At 42.2% G+C, this 20,673-nt stretch overlaps 1 protein-coding gene across 8 annotated transcripts in view; it reads left to right on the forward strand.

Moving 5' to 3' along the window:
• TTC21A (tetratricopeptide repeat domain 21A) overlaps window positions 1–20,673 on the forward strand; it is a 43,561-nt gene that overhangs the window by 6,707 nt on the left and 16,181 nt on the right. For 7 of the 8 annotated variants that reach the window (XR_008381892.1, XR_008381894.1, XR_008381891.1 and 4 more), the window contains exons 6-9: window positions 484–641; window positions 5,886–5,970; window positions 15,321–15,419; window positions 16,756–16,948. Coding sequence is in view for 2 of the 8 variants with exons in the window: in XM_053600436.1 (XP_053456411.1) it covers window positions 484–641; window positions 5,886–5,970; window positions 15,321–15,419; window positions 16,756–16,948 (535 nt within the window). In the remaining 6 variants the exon portion in view is untranslated. The remainder of the gene's footprint in view (window positions 1–483; window positions 642–5,885; window positions 5,971–15,320; window positions 15,420–16,755; window positions 16,949–20,673) is intronic. The other variant, XR_008381895.1, reaches the window with a different exon arrangement.

Genomic DNA, 20,673 nt, shown 5'->3' on the forward strand with positions numbered 1-20,673 from the left:
GAAAGAAGAAAAAAGAAGTCCACGGTCTTGCTATAGGAGTTGCCCACAAACCTTAACTGACACATAGTTGCTAAACTAGGTTTCAGTGAGCAGTTTCAGTGATGAAATTCAGGAAAGTGAATGGGCAATTTGTGGCACTAGAAAGTGCCCAGTGACCCCAGCTCATCCCCTTAGGGTGACCCTCATATGTCATAAGACCTTCCTATACCCCAGATCTGCTGAGTTTCCCAAATTCAGGGCTCAGTTGTCTCCCTGGAGCCCCTACCCTGCCTGTCCAAGAGCCCAAGACCATCTTGAACCTTGATTTGTCGCTTGGAGTGTCACTCCTTTCGCCAGCATCTGTGAGGGGCTGCTTCCCTTGGCCTGGCTGAAAGGACCCCACAGCACCTATGTGTCAGGTCTGATCCTGTCTCATGGAGACACTGTCACCCCCACCTCCCTTCATGAGCACTGATGGAGGCTCTTCTCTTCGGCTTCCAACAGGCAACATACTTCATGATGCAGCAGAACTACTCAGAGGCCCTGGAGGTAGTGAACCAGATCACTGTGGCCTCAGGGAACTTCTTGCCAGCCCTAACCCTGAAGATGCAGCTGTTCTTGGCCCGGCAGGACTGGGAGCAGACAGTAGAAACAGGACACAGGTGAGCTGTGGTACCAATGTGCTATTTCCTCTCTATCCAAGCCAAAGATGCTAATACCTAAACTACCATCTTACAAGATGGAGGGGGGAGAACAAGATACAAAGTAAACATTGCCAATAAAGGAGTTATAAATGGCATATGATCATATGGAGAGGAGGAAGAAAGGGAGGAATGATATAAGCAAATTAAATACCCATCGTAACTCAAGGGCAAGAGCTATGGCCTACAATGAATAAATCAAGAAATAGAGGGGTATCCTTGTTAGTATAGTGGTGAGGAAAAGAAATACATAAATTAATTAATAAAAGAAATAGAGGGTGGGCATATCGTGTAGAAGAGATATGGATGAAGCCATCAAAATAATCCACAGCAATGAGAGTTATAGGGTGGAAAGCAGTTACCTCTGAGAAGTAGCAGAGAGTGAAGGGAAAGTGGCACTAGGGACTATTGCATTATTCAGTTTTTAAACTATGAGTATATACTTTAATAAAAACTTAAGGGGAAGCCAGGCAGGTGGCCAGTCTTAGGCATAGCTGCTTGAGAGGCTGAAGTGAGAGGATTACTTGAGTCCAGCCTAGACAACAAAGTGAGACCCTGTCTCTCAAAACGAAAAAACATTCAGGGGCGGCACCTGTGGCTCAGCGGGTAGGGCGCTGGCCCCATATGCCGAGGGTGGTGGGTTCAAACCCAGCCCTGGCCAAACTGCAACAACAACAACGAAAAAAAAAATAGCCGGGCGTTGTGGCGGGCGCCTGTAGTCCCAGCTACTTGGGAGGCTGAGTCAAGAGAATCACCTAAGCCCAAGGATTTGGAGGTTGCTATGAGCTGTGTGACGCCACAGCACTCTACCAAAGGCGATAAGGTGAGACTCTGTCTCTACAAAAAAAAAAAAAAAACATTCAGGGGAAAACAGTCACTGGTGACTTTAAGAATTTTAGTAGTGAGCTGAGTTTATAAGCCAGAGAGCAGAGAGTTCAGGAGTTACTGGGACATGTGAAAACCATTAGAGACGGCTTGAAGAAGGGAGGGGTGTTTGATGGGAGTCTTTTTGTAGATCCCAGATCTCTGAAATTATCTCTTTAAACTTTTTACCTATTGTTATCACAGAAGTTCTAAAGTGTATCATCTTAATTTTCTTCTAAAACAAGTTAATGTCCCATGGGACATCTGATATTCCACGTAGAATCAATTATGTGGTAATACACAGGGCAATTCTGAAACAAAGCAGAACAAAACACAAGCTTCTTCCTTCCTATGGAGAGATATGCTAATTCCTGGAATTTGAATCTTATAGAGAGGTGCTGGAAGCTAATCAAAAGCGACACCACCCTGCGCAGCCCACAGGTGCCACGACACCTGTGCAGCGCATGTGTGGGCCCTCAGCTTCCCTCTCTTGCAGTGCAAACCTGGCCAGTGTCTTGGCAAGAGCTTGCTTTGGAGGCTTGGCCCTGAGCCAACCACTTACCTGGAAGCATCTGGCTGAAGGCCACACCTGGGTGTGCATGGCCCCTCCCTGCCTTGGCTGTGCTGTGCCCACCTACAGGGAGGCAGTGTTTGGTGCCAGCAAATTTCGTCCGATACGATGGTGCCTTTTCTCATAGAAGTTTTCCCGGGGAGTGGTTTCATAGAATTCCCTCATTGTTTTTTAAAACTCTGCTCTATCTAGGTGTGTTTCTCTTTTTATCCCTAATATTATTTTTTTCTCTCTTGTTTTTCTTCGATATTAAAATAGTTTGTCTCTCTTATTAGTCTTTTTAAAAAACCAGCTTTGTGTCTCCTTATTGATGACTTGTGGGGAAAAAAAAGAATAAAAATAAAGAACCAGCTTTGAGTTTTATAGATCCTTTCTATTTTATCTTTGTTATCTAATTTATTAATCTCTGTTCTTAACTTTATCATGTCCCATCAATTCCTTCCTTGGGAGTTATTATTTTCTTTTCGTTTTTCTTTACAAGGATGTAAACAAAAGTTGAATTTTTTTAAAGCCTATTAGGCAGTTTCACCAGTATAACATTCTGCACACACTTCTAGAGCCTCTCCCTTGACTCAATGCCTAAGCATTTAGTCCCCAAAAACATCTGAACATCTTGTCACACCACTCATTAAAGTAAAACAATAAAAAATGCTATCACTTCACCCAAAAGTGGTGCTTTAAATCTGCCCTCTTTTTTTTTTCTTGCCCCCTGTAGAGTGCTATGGCATCATAGCTCATAGCAAAAATCTGCTCTTTCTTGATAGCTCCATGGGTCATTAGCAAAAGGCCTATTGAGAGCTTTTAAAATGGAGTCTGTTGTTATTTTCTAACGCTTGAGTTGGATCCCCGGCTCATCTGTTCTCAATCTTATTTTATTTTATTTTACTGAAAAGTAAATTTCTTTCAGGTTAATGTGGGGATACAAACAACCAGGTCAAAATATTTGATTTTGTTAGATAGAATCCCTCTTGTAGTTATGTCCCACACAAAAAAAAATGTGCCAAACACCCCCACCCTGTGCCCATTCAGTGAGAGCACCCCAACTCCTCCTCCTCCCTTAGTGCCCCTCCCCCCAACTGGAATTGAAATGAGTTTTTCTCCTATGTGGGCATGCATTAGATCATCTACTGGCTTCATGTTAGTATTGAGTACACTGAATAATCGCTTTTCTATTCTTGTGACACTTTACTAAGAAGAATGTGTTTCAACTCCATCCAGGATAATACAAAAAATGTGAAGTCACAATCTTTTTATGGCTGAATAGTATTCCATGGTGTGCATGTATCACAATTTGTTGATCCATTCCTGAGTTGATGGGCATTTAGGTTCTTTTTGCATCTTGGTGATTATAAATTTAGCTATGATAAACAATCTAGTGCAAATGTCCTTATGACAAAATGACTTTTTTTTTCTTCTGGGTAGATACCTAATAGTGGGATTGTGGGGTCAAATGGGAGATCTAATCTGAGATCTTTGAGGATTCTCCATACTTTTTTCCAAAGATGCTATATTAGTTTGCAGTCCAACCAGTGGTGTAAAATTGTTCCCCTCTCTCCCCATCCATGCCAGAATGTGGGCTAATCTTAGTGTGGATAAGAGATTTTTCAGGGTACTTTTGATTTGCATTTTTCTGATGATTAGGGATGATAAGCATTTTTTTCATACATTTGTTAGCCATTCATCTGTCTTCCTTAGAGAAGGTTCTATCCATGTCTCTTGCCCAGTGATACAGGGGATTGTTAGCTCTTTTTTTGTTGATTAATTTGAGTTCTTTGTAGATCCTAGTTATCAAGCCTTTGTCCGATTTGTAATATGCAAACATCTCTTCCCATTCTGAAGGCTGTCTGTTTATTTATTTATTTATTTTTTTGTAGTTGTCATTGTTGTTTAGCAGGCCCAGGTGGAATATGAACCTGCCAGCCCAGGTGTATGTGGCCGGCGCCCTAACCACTGAGCTATGGGCAATAGAGCCTGTCAATTTATTAACTTTGGTTGTTGTCTCCTTAGCTGTACAGAAGCTTTTCAGTTTAATTAAGTTCCCTTTATTTATTTTTTTGTTGTTGTTGCAATTGCCATGGAAGTCTTCTTCATAACATCTTTCCCCAGGCCAATATCTTCAAATATTTTTCTCACACTTTCTTCAAGGATTTTTATTGTTTCTTGCCTTAGATTTAAATCTTTTATCCATCTTGAATCAACTTTTATAAATGGTGAAAGGTATCCCATACTCTCAGCACCTCTCAATCTTTTAAATTTATTATCTCCCTCGAAACACAATTGTAGTAGTATCTATACTTTAGGATGTATACTATTTTCAGTATCACTTAGTTCTAAGAATTTTCTCATGTCAGTTCTGATTCTTCTTTGGTCCATAAGTTACTTAAAAATGTGTTGTTCTTTTTAATTTTCAAATGTGTGAGGTTCACAGTGCTTTCAGAATTATCAGAAATGATCAGAACTCTTTGAATGTTGATTGTGCATAATCGTGGTGGCATTTTGTATGTTAATTAGAGTACCTCTCTATTAAGCAGGTCATCCTGACCAGACTGAAAAATATTCCTTGACTTTTCCTATAGAGAAACAGAATATTGGGCGGCGCCAGTGGCTCAGTGGGTAGGGTGTCAACCCCATATACCAAGGGTGGCGGGTTCAAACCCGGCCCCAGCCAAACTGCAACAAAAAATAGCCAGGCATTGTGGCGGGCGCCTGTAGTCCTAGCTACTTGGGAGGCTGAGGCAAGAGAATCACCTAAGCCCACGAGTTGGAGGTTGCTGTGAGCTGTGACACCATGGCACTCTACCAAGAGCGATAAAGTGAGATTCTGTCTCTAAAAAAAAAAAAAAAAAATAATAATAATAATAATAAAGAAACAGAATTAAAAACCTTTTAGTATGATCACAAACTGTATCTTCACAATGACACAGGACTGAACCAAGGTTCCCTTTCCATCTTATGGTTATAGGCTTCCCCCACATGTTTTTCTGGCTACCCCTAGACTATCGTATCTGCTCAATTAAGTTATGAACAGGTTTCTGTGACAAAGACACCCCAAAATACATGATTTAAATGACATAAAAGGTTATTCCTCTCTCGGGCAAAGTTTGGGTGGTAGTTCAGGGATGGGATGGTAGCTTAACTCTGTAGGGTCCCAGGCACCTCCTGTCTTATTATCCTACTATTTCTGCTCACATGGTCCAATTCCAAATAGCAGGAAGGACAAAAGAATGGAAAGAGAAGGCACAACTGCACATCACACTCATCACCTTCACTTGTATTTTTTTGGCCAGACCATAGTCATGTGGCCACACCAAAGCCGCAAAGGGAGACTAGGAAATGTAGTCTTAATTCTGGCCAGCCATGTGCCTAGCTAACTTGAAAGTTAGCTTTCTGTCACCATGGCATCATAGCTCACAGCAACCTCCAACTTATGGGCTTGAGCAATCCTCTTGCCTCAGCCTCCTGAGTATCTGGGACTATAGGCATGTGCTACTATGCCCAGTTAGTTTTTCCATTTTTTTTTTTTTTAGGAAAAATAGGGTCTTGCTTTTGCTCAGGCTGGTCTTGAACTTCTAATCTCAAGCAATCCACTTACCTCAGCCTCCCAGAGTACTAGGATTACAAGTGTGAGCCACTGCCCCAGGCCAGGAGTTCTATTACTGAAAGATGAAGGAGAGAATGGATATTAGAAGGCTATCAGAAATTGCCAGCATACTATCCTAGCCTTTCCTAATCAATATTCTCCATTCATGTGCCTCCTTTTCCTCTTTCAGAATCCTCGAAAGGGATGAAACCAATATTGATGCCTGCCAAATTCTAGCTGTGCATGAGCTTACAAGAGAAGGAAACATGGCTGCAGTAAGTTTTTTTTTTTTTTTATTGTTGGGGATTCATTGAGGGTACAATAAGCCAGGTTACACTGATTGCAATTGTTAGGTAAAGTCCCTCTTGCAATCATGTCTTGCCCCCATAAAGTGTGACACACACCAAGGCCCCACCCACCTCCCTCCTTCCTCTTTCTGTTCCCCCCCATAACCATAATTGTCATTAATTGTCCTCATATCAAAATTGAGTACATAGGATTCATGCTTCTCCATTCTTGTGATGCTTTACTAAGAATAATGTCTTCCACGTCCATCCAGGTTAATATGAAGGATGTAAAGTCTCCATTTTTTTTAATGGCTGAATAGTATTCCATGGTATACATATACCACAGCTTGTTAATCCATTCTTGGGTTGGTGGGCATTTAGGCTGTTTCCACATTTTGGCGATTGTAAATTGAGCTGCAATAAACAGTCTACTACAAGTGTCCTTATGATAAAAGGATTTCTTTCCTTCTGGGTAGATGCCCAGTAATGGGATTGCAGGATCAAATGGGATGCAGTAAGTTTTTTTAAGACTCAGAAGTTGAGCTTTAAAATGGAAGCAAGAAAGAACCCCTTCTAACCATCCCCCCCAACCCAACATCCTTGGAGGGTACCCTGGGATCTTGGTTTCCTCCTCTCCATCCCACTCTCATATTCCCTGACAAGGAGGTCTGCTCTCTCTTGGCTCTTTGAGTGTTTGGGTGATACAGTTTGAGAGTCAAGCAGCTCAGACAGTAAGGTTAACACTGTCTTTGCCTTGGGGCAGTGCCTGTAGCTCAGTGGATAGAGCACTGGCCACATACACCGACCCTGGCGGGTTCAAACCCAGCCTGGGCCATCTAAAACAAAAATGACAACTGCAACAAAAAAAATAGCCCAGTGTTATGGCGGGCGCCTGTAGTTCCAGCTACTTGGGAGGGTAAGGCAAGATATCACTTAAGTCCAAGAGTTTGATGTTGCTCTGAGCTGTGACACCACAGCACTCTATCAAGGGTAACATAGTGAGACTTTGTCTCAAAAACAATCAAACAAACAAACAAAAAAAAACAAAAAAAAAAAACACTATCTCTGCCACATGCTACCTATGGGAGCCTAAGCAGGTATCTCCACTTGGATAGGCTTTGGGCTCCTCATTTGTAAAATAGACATAATTTCACACAGCCATAAGGTTGTTAGTTGTTTTTTTTTCCTGTTTTCTTTAGTCTTTTATTATTATTATTATTAAATCATAGCTGTGTACATTAATGCGATAACGGGGCACCATACACTGGTTTTGTAGACCGTTTGACACATTTTCAACACACTGGTGAGCATAGCCTTCCTGGCATTTTCTTAGTTATTGTGTTAAGACATTTACATTCTACATTTACTAAGTTTCACATGTACCCTTGTAAGATGCACCACAGGTGTAATCCCACCAATCACCGACCCTCTGCCCGCCTCCTGCCTCCCTCCCCTCCCTTTCCCCTTTCCCCCTATTCTTAGGTTATAACTGGGTTATAGCTTTCATGTGAAAACCATAATTAGTTTCATAGTAGGGCTCAGTACATCGGGTACTTTTTCTTCCATTCTTGAGATACTTTACTAAGAAGAATATGTTCCAGCTCCATCCATGTAAACATGAAAGAGGTAAAGTCTCCATCTTTCTTTAAGGCTGCATAATATTCCATGGTGTACATATACCACAATTTATTAATACATTCGTGGGTCATGGGCACTTTGGCTTCTTCCATGACTTAGCAATTATGAATTGGGCTGCAATAAACATTCTGGTACAAATATCTTTGTTATAATGTGATTTTGTTCTTCTGGGTATATACCTAGTAGAGGAATTATAGGATTGAGTGGCAGATCTATTTTTAGATCTCTAAGTGGTCTCCATATCTCTTTCCAAAAGGAATGTACTAATTTGCACTCCCACCAGAAGTGTAGAAGTGTTCCCTTTTCTCCACATCCACGCCAACATCTCTGGTCTTGGGATTTTGTGATTTGGGCTAATCTTACTGGAGTTAGGTGATATCTCAAAGTAGTTTTGATTTGCATTTATCTGATGATTAAAGATGATGAGCGTTTTTTCATATGTCTGTAGGCTGTGAGCCTGTCTTCTTCAGAGAAGTTTCTCTTCAAGTCCCTTGCCCAGCCTGCAATGGGATCACTTGTTCTTCTCTTGCTTATACGTTTGAGTTCTCTGTAAATTCTGGTTATTAAACCTTTGTCGGAGACATAACCTGCAAATATCTTCTCCCATTCTGAGGGCTGTTTGCTTGCTTTACTTACTGTGTTCTTGGCTGTGCAGAAGCTTTTTAGTTTGATCAGGTCCCAGTAGTGTATTTTTGAAGCTGCTTCTATTGTCCGGGGTGTCCTCCTCATAAAATACGCCCAGAACGAGTTCTTCAAGGGTTTCCCTGCACTCTCTTCTAGTATTTTTATAGTTTCATGTCTTAAGTTTAAATCTTTAATCCAGTGAGAGTCTATCTTAGTTAATGGTGAAAGGTAGGGGTCCAGTTTCAGTCTTCTACAGGTTGCCAGCCAGTTCACCCAGCACCATTTGTTGAATAGGGAATCTTTTCCCCACTGAATGTTTTTAATTGGCTTGTCAAAGATCAAATAATGGTAAGTAGCTGGATTCATCTCTTGGTTCTCTATTCTGTTCCAGACATCTACTTCTCTGTTTTTGTGCCAATACCATGCTGTTTTGATCACTATTGATTTATAGTATAGTCTGAGGTCTGGTAGCATGATTCCTCCTCCTTTGTTTTTATTTCTGAGTAATGTCTTGGCTATTTGAGGTTTTTTCTGATTCCATATAAAACGAAGTATTATTTTTTCAAGATCTTTAAAGTATGACAGTGGAGCTTTAATAGGGATTGCATTAAAATTATATATTGCTTTGGGTAGTATGGACGGTTTAACAATGTTGATTCTTCCCAGCCATGAGCATGGTATGTTTTTCCATTTGTTAACATTTTCAACTATTTCTTTTTTTAGAGTTTCATAGTTCTCTTTATAGAGATCTTTCACGTCCTTTGTTAGATAAACTCCCAAATATTTCATCTTCTTTGGCACTACTGTGAATGGAATAGAGTCCTTAACTGTTTTTTCAGCTTGACTATTGTTGGTATATATAAAGGCTACCGATTTGTGAATGTTGATTTCGTAACCTGAGATGCTGCTGTATTCCTTGATCACTTCTAAGAGTTTTTTAGTAGAATCCCTGGTGTTTCCCAGATATACAATCATATCATCTGCAAAGAGTGAAAGTTTGATCTCTTCTGACCCTATATGGATACCCTTGATCGCCTTTTCTTCCCTAATTGTGATGGCTAAAACTCCCATTACGGTGTTAAAGAGCAGTGGAGACAATGGGCAGCCTTGTCTTGTTCCAATCTGAGTGGAAATGATTTCAATTTAACTCCATTCAATATGATATTGGCTGTGGGTTTGCTGTAGATGGCCTCTATCAGTTTAAGAAATGTCTTTTCTATACCAGTTTTCTTAAGTGTTCTGATCCTGAAGGGATGCTGGATATTATCAAAAGCTTTTTCTGCATCAATTGAGAGAATCATATGGTCTTTGTTTTTTAATTTGTTTATGTGCTGAATTATACTTATAGATTTATGTATATTGAACCAGCCTTGAGACCCTGGGATAAAACCGACTTGGTCATGATGTATAATTTGTTTGATGTGTTGCTGGATTCTGTTTGTTAGGATCTTTTTGAATATTTTTGCATCTATATTCATTAGTGATATTGGTCTATAATTTTCTTTTCTTATTGGGTCTTTTACTGGTTTGGGGATCAGGATGATGTTTGCTTCATAGAACATGTTGGATAGTCTTCCTCTTTTTCTACATTTTGGAACAGGTTGAGTAATATAGGTACTAGTTCCTCCTTAAAGGTTTGGTAGAATTCTGACATGAAGCCATCTGGTCCTGGGCTTTTCTTTTTAGGGAGATTTTGTATGATTGATACTATTTCAGAACTTGATATTGGCCTGTTCAACATTTCCAGTTGATTCTGGTTAAGTCTTGGAAGGTGATGTGCTTGCAAGTATTGGTCAATTTCCTTCAGATTTTCATATTTCTGAGAATAAAGTTTCTTGTAATATTCATTAAGGATTTTTTGAATTTCTGAGGAGTCTGTTGTTATTTCATCTTTGTCGTTTCTGATTGATGAGATTAGAGATTTTACTCTGTTTTTCCTGGTTAGGTTAGCCAAAGGTGTGACCTAAGATGTGATCGATTTTGGAGTATGTTGTGTGGGCTGATGAGAAGTATGTGTATTCAGTTTTATTGGGATGAAATGTTCTGTAGATGTCTGCTAAATCCAAATGTTGGATGGTTAGGTTTAAATCTAAAATGTCTTTGCTCACTTCTTATTGGAGGATCTATCTAACACTGCCAAAGGAGTTTTGAAATCTCCAACTATTATGGAGCTAGAGGAAATCAAGTTGCTCATGTCTGTTAGAGTTTCTCATGTAAATTGAGGTGCATTCTGGTTGGGTACATAGATATTAATAATTGAAATTTCGTCATATTGAGTATCACCCTTAACAAATATGAAGTGACCATTCTTAACCTTCTTTACTTTTGTTGGTTTAAAGCCTATTGTATCTGCAAATAGAATTGCAACACCTGCTTTTTTCTGATTACCATTTGCCTGAAATATGGATAACCATCCTTTCACCCTGAGTCTATATTTATCATTGAAGGTAAGATGTGACTCTTGTATACAGCAAATATCTGGCCTGAGTTTTTGTATCCAGTCAGCTAACCTGTGCCTCTTTAGAGGATAGTTCAAGCCGTTCACATTAATGGAGAATATTGATAAGTCTGGTAAAATTTTGGGTATCGAGTTTTTTGAAAGTCCAGTGGACATTTTTAATCCTTTCGCCAGTGTGGAAGTTGGAGTTTGATCAAAAGATTCTGAGTGAACTTACTTTTGTGGTAGAGGATTGGGCTGGTCATTATGGACGATAGGTCTGAGAATATCCTGAAGAGCTGTTTTGGTTATGGCAAATTTCTTCAACATATGAATGTCATTAAAGTATTTAATTTCTCCATCATAAATGAAATTCATTTTAGCTGGATACAGGATCCAGGGTTGAAAGTTATTTTGCTTTAGGAGATTAAAAGATGATGAACACCCTCTTCTGGCTTTAAAAGTTTCAGCAGAGAGATCTGCAATCATTATAATATTCTTCCCTTTGTAGGTAATGGATTTCTTACGTCTGGCTGCTTTCAGAATTTTCTCCTTCATATTAACTTTAGTGAAGTTAATTATGATAGGCCTGGGGGATGTCTTATTCAGATTGAGTCATGCTGGGGTTCTGAAACTGTCTGCTATCTGAATTTTAGAATCTCTTGGCGTGTCTGGAAAATTCTCTTTCATAATTTCATGGAGAAGGGCCTCTGTGCCTTGCGAGACCACTTCATTACTTTCAGGATTCCAATGAGGCGGATTTTAGCCTTCTTTGAATTATCCCAGAGCTCTCTGAGAGAATAATCTGTTTTTGCTCTCCATTTCTCTTCCTCTTTGAGTTTCGGAGCATTCAAAGGCTTTGTCTTCAATGTCAGAAATCATTTCTTCTGCTTGCTCCACTCTGTTACAGAGGGCTTCTACTGTATTTTTTCAGATTTTTGAGGGCTGCAAATTCTTGCTTCAGTGCATCAAAATCTTTGGTGATTTTGTCTTTAAATTCGTTAAATTCTTGGGACAACTTTTGAATTTCTCCTCGAATGTCTAATTCCGATTTTTGAATTGCTTCTCGAATTTCTAATTCCAAATTTTCCTCCATTCTATTAATCTTGTTTGCAGTCCAAATTCTGCATTCGATTTCTGACATCTCAGCCAGATGTTTATGAATGGGATCTTCAGTTCCATCTGCCATATCTTTCCTTCGGGGGGTTGATCTATTCTGGTTATTCATGTTACCAGAGTTTTCCACTAATTCCACCCCATGATAGTTTTATGCCATTTGATTTTTTCCCCTAGAGCTTTGTTGAGGACCTGTACAGTGCTATGGCCTGAGAAACTGGGGACCTGTTTGGTATGGTGGGGCTAAGTGGTTCTGTCTTATTTTCAGCTGGTTTCTGTTTGACCCTAGTGAAACAGTTACTCTGGGCTGAAGTCTCAGCTATGGAGAAATACCAGCAATTAAGTCACCCCGCCCCCCACAGGCAATAATTGGAAAAGGAAAATCAAACCTTCCTACAACTACACACCCAGGGCACCACCTGAATATTCCTCGGGTGATTGGCTCAGTTCAAAAGGTCCAAATCAATTGTCTCAGTCAGCACCTGTCTCAGGTGGGAAAGTTTAAAAGGTCTCTGTCAACTGGATCACAGGGGTCTGGTGACTACTCAGATATGGTTTGCTCCGGTGCACCGTGGAGTCAGGAGGACTCACTCAGCAAATAGATCAGTCTGGGAAGGTTGATGCCTCCTTCTCCACCTTGCACCTCTGTCACACCCAGTCACTGATAGCCGCACAGGGCTGTGACTCAGTTGCCTGTAGTGAACAGATACTCCAGGGATTTGCACCTGCCTGAATCACAAGGAAATCTATTTCTGCTCAGCCAGGCCACTGCACTCTGCCTCTATCTAGCAGGGAGAGGTGAGGCCTGACAACCTCAGGCACTTCATGGAGGCTGGGGGGTGTTCACTCAGTTCCAGCCCCGCCCCTGATTGATGTTACTGACAGAATAGAACAGAAAAACTTTGCGGGAGTTTCTGTCCCTGCTAAATTCCCCTGCAGAAGAGAAGCTGTTCTGAGTTCCCAGAGCCTGTGCCTCAGGCCCTGTCTTTGCTCCTGCAGGTTTGTATTCGGTTAGCTGTCAGTTCTAGCCACCTGTCTTCCTTTGTCTATAGGTTGACAATTCCCTGAGGCCCAGGTGCGTCTTAGGCTCAGTAAAGTGGTCCTCTGGGTCAGCCCCGACCTGGGAACTTCCTGGGTCTGCGCATGCGTTTCTGGACCCCGCACTCGTTTCTAGTCCCCATGCTCCACCCAGGCCGGTACCACCTCAGGCAAACCTTTTACTCACAGGGCCTGCGTTTCCATCCCAGATCTGTTCTGCGGTGGGTGCCACCTGAGTAGATGCCCAGCCTCCTCTGGTTGCCCAGGGAGACAGGGGGTGTAGCTTAGGAATATCCGGGAGTGAGCCCTATTGTTGCCAAAAGACAGCTGCTGCTCTGCGCCTCGGGGCACCGCTGCTCCGGTGTGGTTCCCTCTCAGCCGACTGTCCTCTCCTCACTCCCGTGCTGTAGAGTCAGCGCTGACCAGCTGCAGTTTAGGCCCTGTCCACACCCCTCGAGAAATCACCCAAGAATATGGACTCCTGGGGGACAGGCCTCCAGACCTCAGAGTCAGAGTGGAGGGGAGTACTGGGAGCTCAGAGTTGAAGGTAGAGAATATATACAGTTTTGTATAGTTTTATGCCTGGCAGGAGAACTCCATGGCACCCTAGTAGGGGAAGTAGGTCCAGTTTTTAGAGGGTCTCTCCCGTGGAGTGGAGTAGGAGGACCTTTGAACTCTGCTTGTTTGTTTGTGGGGCACTCCAAGGGGGAGGGGACTCCTGTCCACTTGGTGATGGATTTTGTACCTTTTGTTTGTATCCTTGGGGTCGCAGCTCACCTCAGCGGGGTTGATGTGCGTTCTTCAACCTTCTCTTCTGGTGCAGCTCTAATCCACCAGGTTACTTGCTAAATTTCTGTCCTTTAACTCTCCTTCTGGATGGGAGCCTCTGTGGAAAGCTGGCTTCAGTCAGCCATCTTCAGCTATAAGGTTGTTATAAGGACTAAATGAAATAAGAATTGGGAAAGTTTTTTTTTTGTTTTGTTTTGTTTTGAGACAGTCTCACTTTGTTGCCCTTAGTAGAGTGCCATAGCTCAAAGCAACGTCTAATTCTTAGGCTCAAGAGAATCTCTTGCCTCAGCCTCCTGAGTAGCTAGGACTACAGGCATCTGCCACAACACCCAGTTATTTTTTTATTTTTTTTTTAGAGATGAGGTCTTACTCTTGCTCAGGCAGTGAGCTCAGGCAATCCACCTGCCTGGCCCTCCCAGAGTGCTAGGATTATAGGCATGAGCCACTGCTCTCAACCAAGAATTGGGAACATTTAGAACAGTGCCTGGCACACTATAATAATTCAGTTAATGTTAACTGATAATACAAGTCAAACTAGTGTTTCAGAATTCAGGCATTGGCTGGTCCCATACTTGTGCCTAAGCCTTGTAATTTTCCAAAGAAACCTAAAACCCCTCTCAAATACAGTCAGAAACATGTACAATACTCAATGAATGAAACCTCAATGCCTGGACAGGTTCTTATTTTTGAGAAGAGTTTGTGTTTTTAGCCAAAACATTGCCTTTTGATTAAACAAAATGCTTTGCCTTGGTAGAGAGTTTGGCAAATCAAGAGTCTCTAAGAGGTCATCATAGAAAGAGGGTAGGGCAAGGTAGAGGGGATAGTTTGTATTTGGGCAGAAGCCTTGAAAAAGGCCTCAACACTATCTCTGGGTAGGGACAAAAAACAAGCCCATCCTCAGCTCCCTGCAACCTAGAGGCCTGGCCTAAAGGTTAAACCCAGAGTTAGCATTTAATGCCCCCATTTTACCCCTACCTCATACCCTGGGACTACTGCTAGTCCCAGCCTGGCTGCCCAGTCCCAACCTTGTTCATGCTTACTGAAAAGAGCATGGAGAGCCATCTCAGGTTTCTTTTGTGGCCATTCCTTGCAGCTAGAAGCTAAGAACTGCCTACTCCTGAGTGGGGAGTGGACAAAATAGTCAATTGGAAAGAATCCAAGCTTTGGCATCAGTCACCTAGCTGGCTGGGTGACCTCAGACTAATTGTCTAACCCTTCTGACCTCTCCTCTGCTGTACTGGAAAGTTCAGATAATTATACTGACTTAAAGGCTATTGTGAGGGCTCTCTAGAATGACAGAGAGGCACCAATGTGGTGACTCACATCAAAATGGAGCAGAGGCTTTGAGCCTGCACAGGTGGTTTGCTAGTGGCCTGGTGGACTGCCATACAGACAGTGAGGGCTGACTTCAGCTCTGCCTGGGTGGTCTGAAAGGGCAGCTTCTCTTCACAAACTTAGGAACAAAGGGGCAGTATCAGCTCTGGATTAAATAATATATCCCAAAGTTCCATCTATGGGGCTTTGCAATAATTCTTGTGCCTGAGCCACCCCAATCCACTTAAATCTGAATCCCTGGGGGTGGTGCCAGAGCATGAGTATTTCAAAGCTCCCCCAAGATGCACAACCAGGGTTGAGAACCACGGCTCAACTCTGGCTTTGCATGTTGCCTTCAACATTATCTGTTTTGTCCCTACAGGCTGCTGATCATGTTAAAAATCTGATTAAAGCGCTAGAGATGAGAGAGCCCCAAAATCCAAACCTCCATCTTAAAAAAATTCTCGTGATTGGCAGACTGGTAAGAAGATTCTTTCCTGGTTTCTGAAATGATATTTCTCTCTGCATTTCTCAGGAGACCTGTGCTTCCCCCAGGAAGGTCCCTGAGCACCCTGCCCTTCTCTCTCCAACTCGAAGTTGGCTTTCAGGGCTCGGCGCCTGTAGCTCAAGCAGCCGAGGCGCCAGCCACATATACTGGAGCTGGCGAGTTCAAATCCAGCCTGGGCCTGCCAAACAACAGTGACAAGTACAACCAAAAAATAGCCGGGCATTGTGGAGGTGCCTGTAGTCCCAGCTACTTGGGAGGCTGAGGCAAGAGAATCACTTAAGCCCAGGAGTTGGAGGTTGCTGTGCGCTGTGATGCCACAGTGCTCTACCCAGGGTGACAGCGTGAGACTCTGTCTCAAAAAAAAAAAAAAACTTGGCTTTCAGGCTGGTGACCCACAATGTGACCCCTGTCTGACTCTGGCTGATAACTATGACATGTGGTTTTGGTGTTCTTGGCCCAGGTGCCCCACAGAGATGCTATGAAGATCAGGGAGTTAGGTTCAAAAGTGCTTTTGGAGGGCCATATTTGGGGAGAGCAGGTGGTATTATAGCTTCTGGGCAGCACAGCTGCCAGCTGTGCTATGCCCAGCTGCCAGCCGTGCTATGCCCACCTCTGGCTTTGGGTGCTAGGGTACCCAATTCCCAATTCCCCCCCGCCCTTTCTTTTTTTTTTTTTTTTTTTTTTGAGGAAATGACCTGAGAAGGCTGGCCTACCTAGGCTTCTTTGACAACAAGGAAGGTCAGAATAAACCAAGTTGCCAAAGAATCTGTGTCTCTGTCAGATCCTTCAGCCCTAAAGCACTAGAAGGAATTGCTGTAAGAATGAGGACACTCTGGGCCTCAGGGACCAGAGCTGTGGAGCTGCCTGCACCAGGACACCATCTCTCCCTTCATATGTGTCTGATTCTCTCTGCCTCATCCACCATGGCAGGGAAGGTGATTGGTGGCAGCCTTCAGGGGCATTTCTCACCAGTGGACGGACACAAAGAACTTCTCTCACTTTGAAAAACTATTTTCTTCAAATTTTGAAAAAAGCTCTTGGTGACTCCTTGGACCAGTTACTATGCCCAGACAGGGGAAAGGTTCCTCAGGGAACTCTGTGGCTGGAGACAGATTCCTTAGATGTGGCCAGTGGGAGGATTCTTAGGAGGGAGGCAAATCCATAGACCCAACTGCCGAGACACAGGGTACCTACCAGGTCCTCATGAGCCTACCAAGCCCTGCCAAATTGTCCCTCACTCCTGAAGATACCTTGCTCAGACAGGTTGGACTGACTGGTCTCTCCATTCCCATATGTTGGTTCCTTGCAGTGTGGGAAGCATCAGGCGATTCTACAGCAAGTGTATAGCTTCCTGGAGCGAATCTTCATGACCACATCTTCCTACGCCTGTGCAGCCACAGAGCTGGGCTATCTCTACATCCTGCGAAACCAAGTGAAGGAGGCATTGCAGTGGTATTCAGAGGGCATGAGACTGAACCAGAGTGGTGTGGCTGTTCTGACAGGTCTATACAGGCTGGTCAGGGAGGTGGTGGTAGCCAAGTTGGGCAGCTTCCATGGGTCTAGAAGGGAGAGGCTGGGAAGCATTCTCCCTAGAGGGTGTATGAGTTTGGAGATGCAATGTATGATGGGGTACCTTTCTGGAAATCCACAACAATAGATATAAGAGGCTCAGGAAAGCTTGGAGGTGTGATCAAAGCCACTCTGGGCCAGGTGCAGTGGCTCACATCCTAGCACTCTGGGAAACTGAGGTAGGAGAGTCACTTGAGGTCAGGAGTTTAAGACCAGCCCAAGCAACATAGCAAGACCCCATCTCTACAAAAAAAATAGAAAAATTATCCAAGCATTAAGGCAGGTGCCTGTAGTCGCAGCTACTTGAGATGCTGAAGCAGAAAGATTGCTTGAGTCCTGGAGTTTGACGTTTCTGTGAGCCATGATGATACCACTGCACTCTAGCCTGGGCAACAAAGGGAGACCTTGTCTCAAAAAAGAAAAAGAAAAAAAAAGCCACTCTGATCTCTATCAGACTTCTGGTGTCCATGCTCTGATTTCATAGGAATACTCCCAGCCCTATACTCAGAGGCCCTGCCTCTTCTTAGGCACCACAGGCAAGTCTTGGAGATGGTTCTACTCACCACCTTCACTCACACAGAGCCTCTAGACTCCCCTTAGCCAACCCTACTTCTGCAGATCCCTGAGCTGAAAGCCACCAGAAAGAGTAGTTTTGAGAGTTTTAGTTCCCTGTCTGTCCAGACAACTTTTTTTTTTTTTTTTAATCCTTTCTGTAAATGTCAAGGGAATTTCTGGAACTCCAACTTTTGGGCTCAAGTGATCTTCTTGCCTCAGTTTTTCTATTTTTAGGAGAGATGGGGAGGGGGAGCAGGAGACCACAGTGCTCCTGAAAGAAACAGTAGAGCTTCACTTCTCCAGCATGCAGGGCCTCCCCCTGGGCTCCGAGTACTTTGAAAAGCTGGACCCCCACTTCCTGGTCTACATTGCCAAGGAGTACCTTGCTTTTGCTCAGGCTGATCTCAAACTCATGAGATCAAGCTATCTACTGGCCTTAGCATTCCAGAATGCTAAGATTACAGGCATGAGCCACCATGCCTGGCCTCGGGGAATAATTTTCTTTTTTATCCTTATATATTAATATTATTAATCCTTTGCTGTAAACATTTTTTGCTTTCCATTTATCTTTTAACTATTTTTACAGTATCTTTTGACATTTAATAATTTTAAATTTTTTACAGTCACATAGGTAAAATATTTTTAGCTTCTGAGTTTGCAGTTAGGATTAGAATTCCCAGAAAAATCCAAGTCCTATTTAATTTTTATGTTTAATACTTCAGTCATCTCGAATATATTTTTCAGTATGGTAGAGATGGGGACTTTACTTTTTTCATAATGCATAAACAGATGTCCAACAAGGAGTTACTGAACAGCCTCTCAGTTTGAAATAAGACCTTATTTATCTATTTGTTTATTCTAGCCGGCCTTGGCCTCAAGTTGACTTAATTACTGTGGTTTTGTAATATATTTTGATGTTGGGAGGAAAAAATCTCTGTCTTTAGTATTCTTTTTTATTTTTTTTCCTTGAGACAGAGTTTGGTTAGAGCACCAAACTCACAGCATTAGCCCCTAGCTCACAGTAGCCTCAAACTCCTGGGCTCAAGTGATACTCTTGCTTCAGCCTCCTGAGTAGCTGGGAGTAAAGGTGCCTGCCACAATGCCCTGCTAATTTTTTTTTTATTTTTAGTAGGGACAGGGTCTCTTGAGCTCAAGTGATTCTCCCACCTTAGCCTCCAAGGGTGCTAGGATTCTAGGCATGAACCTCCATGCTCAGTCCTTACTAGTCTTTTACAGATATTTCTTGGCTATTTTAGTATATTTATTTCTGATTGTCTTCCTAATCACCTGCTTGGTTTTCAATTCTATCTATCCCCATTTGACCCATCTGTGGAATTTTTATCTTACAATGTTTTTTTTTTTTTTGGCAATAAGAGACTTACTCTGTCACTCTAGGTAGAGTGCCATGGAGTCTTCATAGCTCACAGCAACCTCACACTCTTGGAGTGTGATTAAAAAAATATTATTATACTGAGAGACTGAGGTGGGAGGATCCCTTGAGCTCAGGAGTTGGGAGACCAGCCTAAGCAAGAGTGAGACCCTATCTCTACTAAAAATACAAAAAATTCGCCAGGAGGTGTGGCAGGAGCCTGTAGTCTCAACTACTCCGGAGGCTGAGACAGGAGACTGGCAAAGATAAAGTATAGCTGTAAATTTGTAGGGAAAGGACTCTTTTAAATTCTTTTTTTTTTTTTTGAAACAGAGTCTCACTTTGCCACTCTTAGTAGAGTGTCCTGGTGTTCTAGTAGCTGGGACTACAGCTGCCACAATGCCAGCTATTTTTTTTTTTTTTTCAGAAGAATGTAGTTTGGTATCTATTTAGTATAAAAGATTTGTGCACAATGTAACAAATACAATTTTTACAAATCTGTTTTGAAAACATAGTAGCTGTTTATTTGGGTTTCATACTCTTAATTATTTCATCCATCAGCTTTTTTACTTCTTTGTGCCTTGTAACTGCTCGGCTCATACAGTCCTGAAGTTTAGCTCCAGTCAGCCCACTTCCACCTGGTTTGTGCAAACAGCAGAGCTTGCCTTCCTCGTCCATTACTATTGTTAAGGTTCCAGTTGCCAGGTGTTCCTCCTCTCCAGTAGGGTCAACTATGAGCAGAGTGTCATCAAACACAGCAAAGGAAGTTGCAACTAGATGAGTTCTAATATTCAAATAACTTTTCTTCTTTAAATTAACTTCTGCTAAAGCAGTTTCTTCATTTATAGTAACTTCAGGCAACTGTACATTTTTTAAAGCTTCTAATAAAGCAAATTTTTATTTTTTTTAAGGGACGAGGTCTTGCTCTGACTCAGGCTGGTCTTGAATCTGTGGGTAATCCACCCACCTCAGCCTCCTCAATGCTAGGATTACAGGCATGAGCCACCATGCCCGACCCTAAAATTCTTGACAGTAGTAAATTCAAATATCTTTAAAGGGCAAGTTCACTCTATATACCAACATGTTTTTTTTGTTTGTTGAGACAAAGTCTCACTCTATTGCCCAGGTCGTACTGCACTGGCATCATCATAGCTCATTACAATCTTAAACTCATGGCCTCAAGCAATCCTCCTGCCTCAGCCTCCCAAAGTTCTAGGGTGACAGGTGTGAGTCACCAAGGCTTGCCCTTATTAACTTTTTTTTTTTTTTTCCAGTTTTGGCCAGGGCTGGGCTTGAACCCGCCACCCCTGGTATATGGGGCCAGCACCCTTCTTGAGCCACAGGCGCCACCTCCCTGTTAACATTTTAAATGTGCATGCCCTATAACCTATCAGCTCTCCTTCAGGAATTTGAACGTATGAAAATATTTATCATAGTATTGTAATAATTAAGCATTGAAAACAAAGTAAATGTGAAAGGAAATGAAATGTCCTCTAATAGGGTGATATAGTCAAATAATGGTTGCATCCACAATGGTATATTATGTTGTCATTAAAGAAAATGGGGTATATTTGTATGAAGTGATGGAAAAATATGTCTATCATTATAAAGAGAAAAAAGCAAGTAGCAAATGGCACATATGGAATTTGATTCCCTTTGTGTATGTGTGTTTTAAACCCATTGATATGCTCATATGTATGAGTATAAATTATATATGTTTGAATTGGGTGTGTA

Source organism: Nycticebus coucang, chromosome 8, assembly GCF_027406575.1.
Source record: "Nycticebus coucang isolate mNycCou1 chromosome 8, mNycCou1.pri, whole genome shotgun sequence".
NCBI lineage: Eukaryota > Metazoa > Chordata > Mammalia > Primates > Lorisidae > Nycticebus > Nycticebus coucang.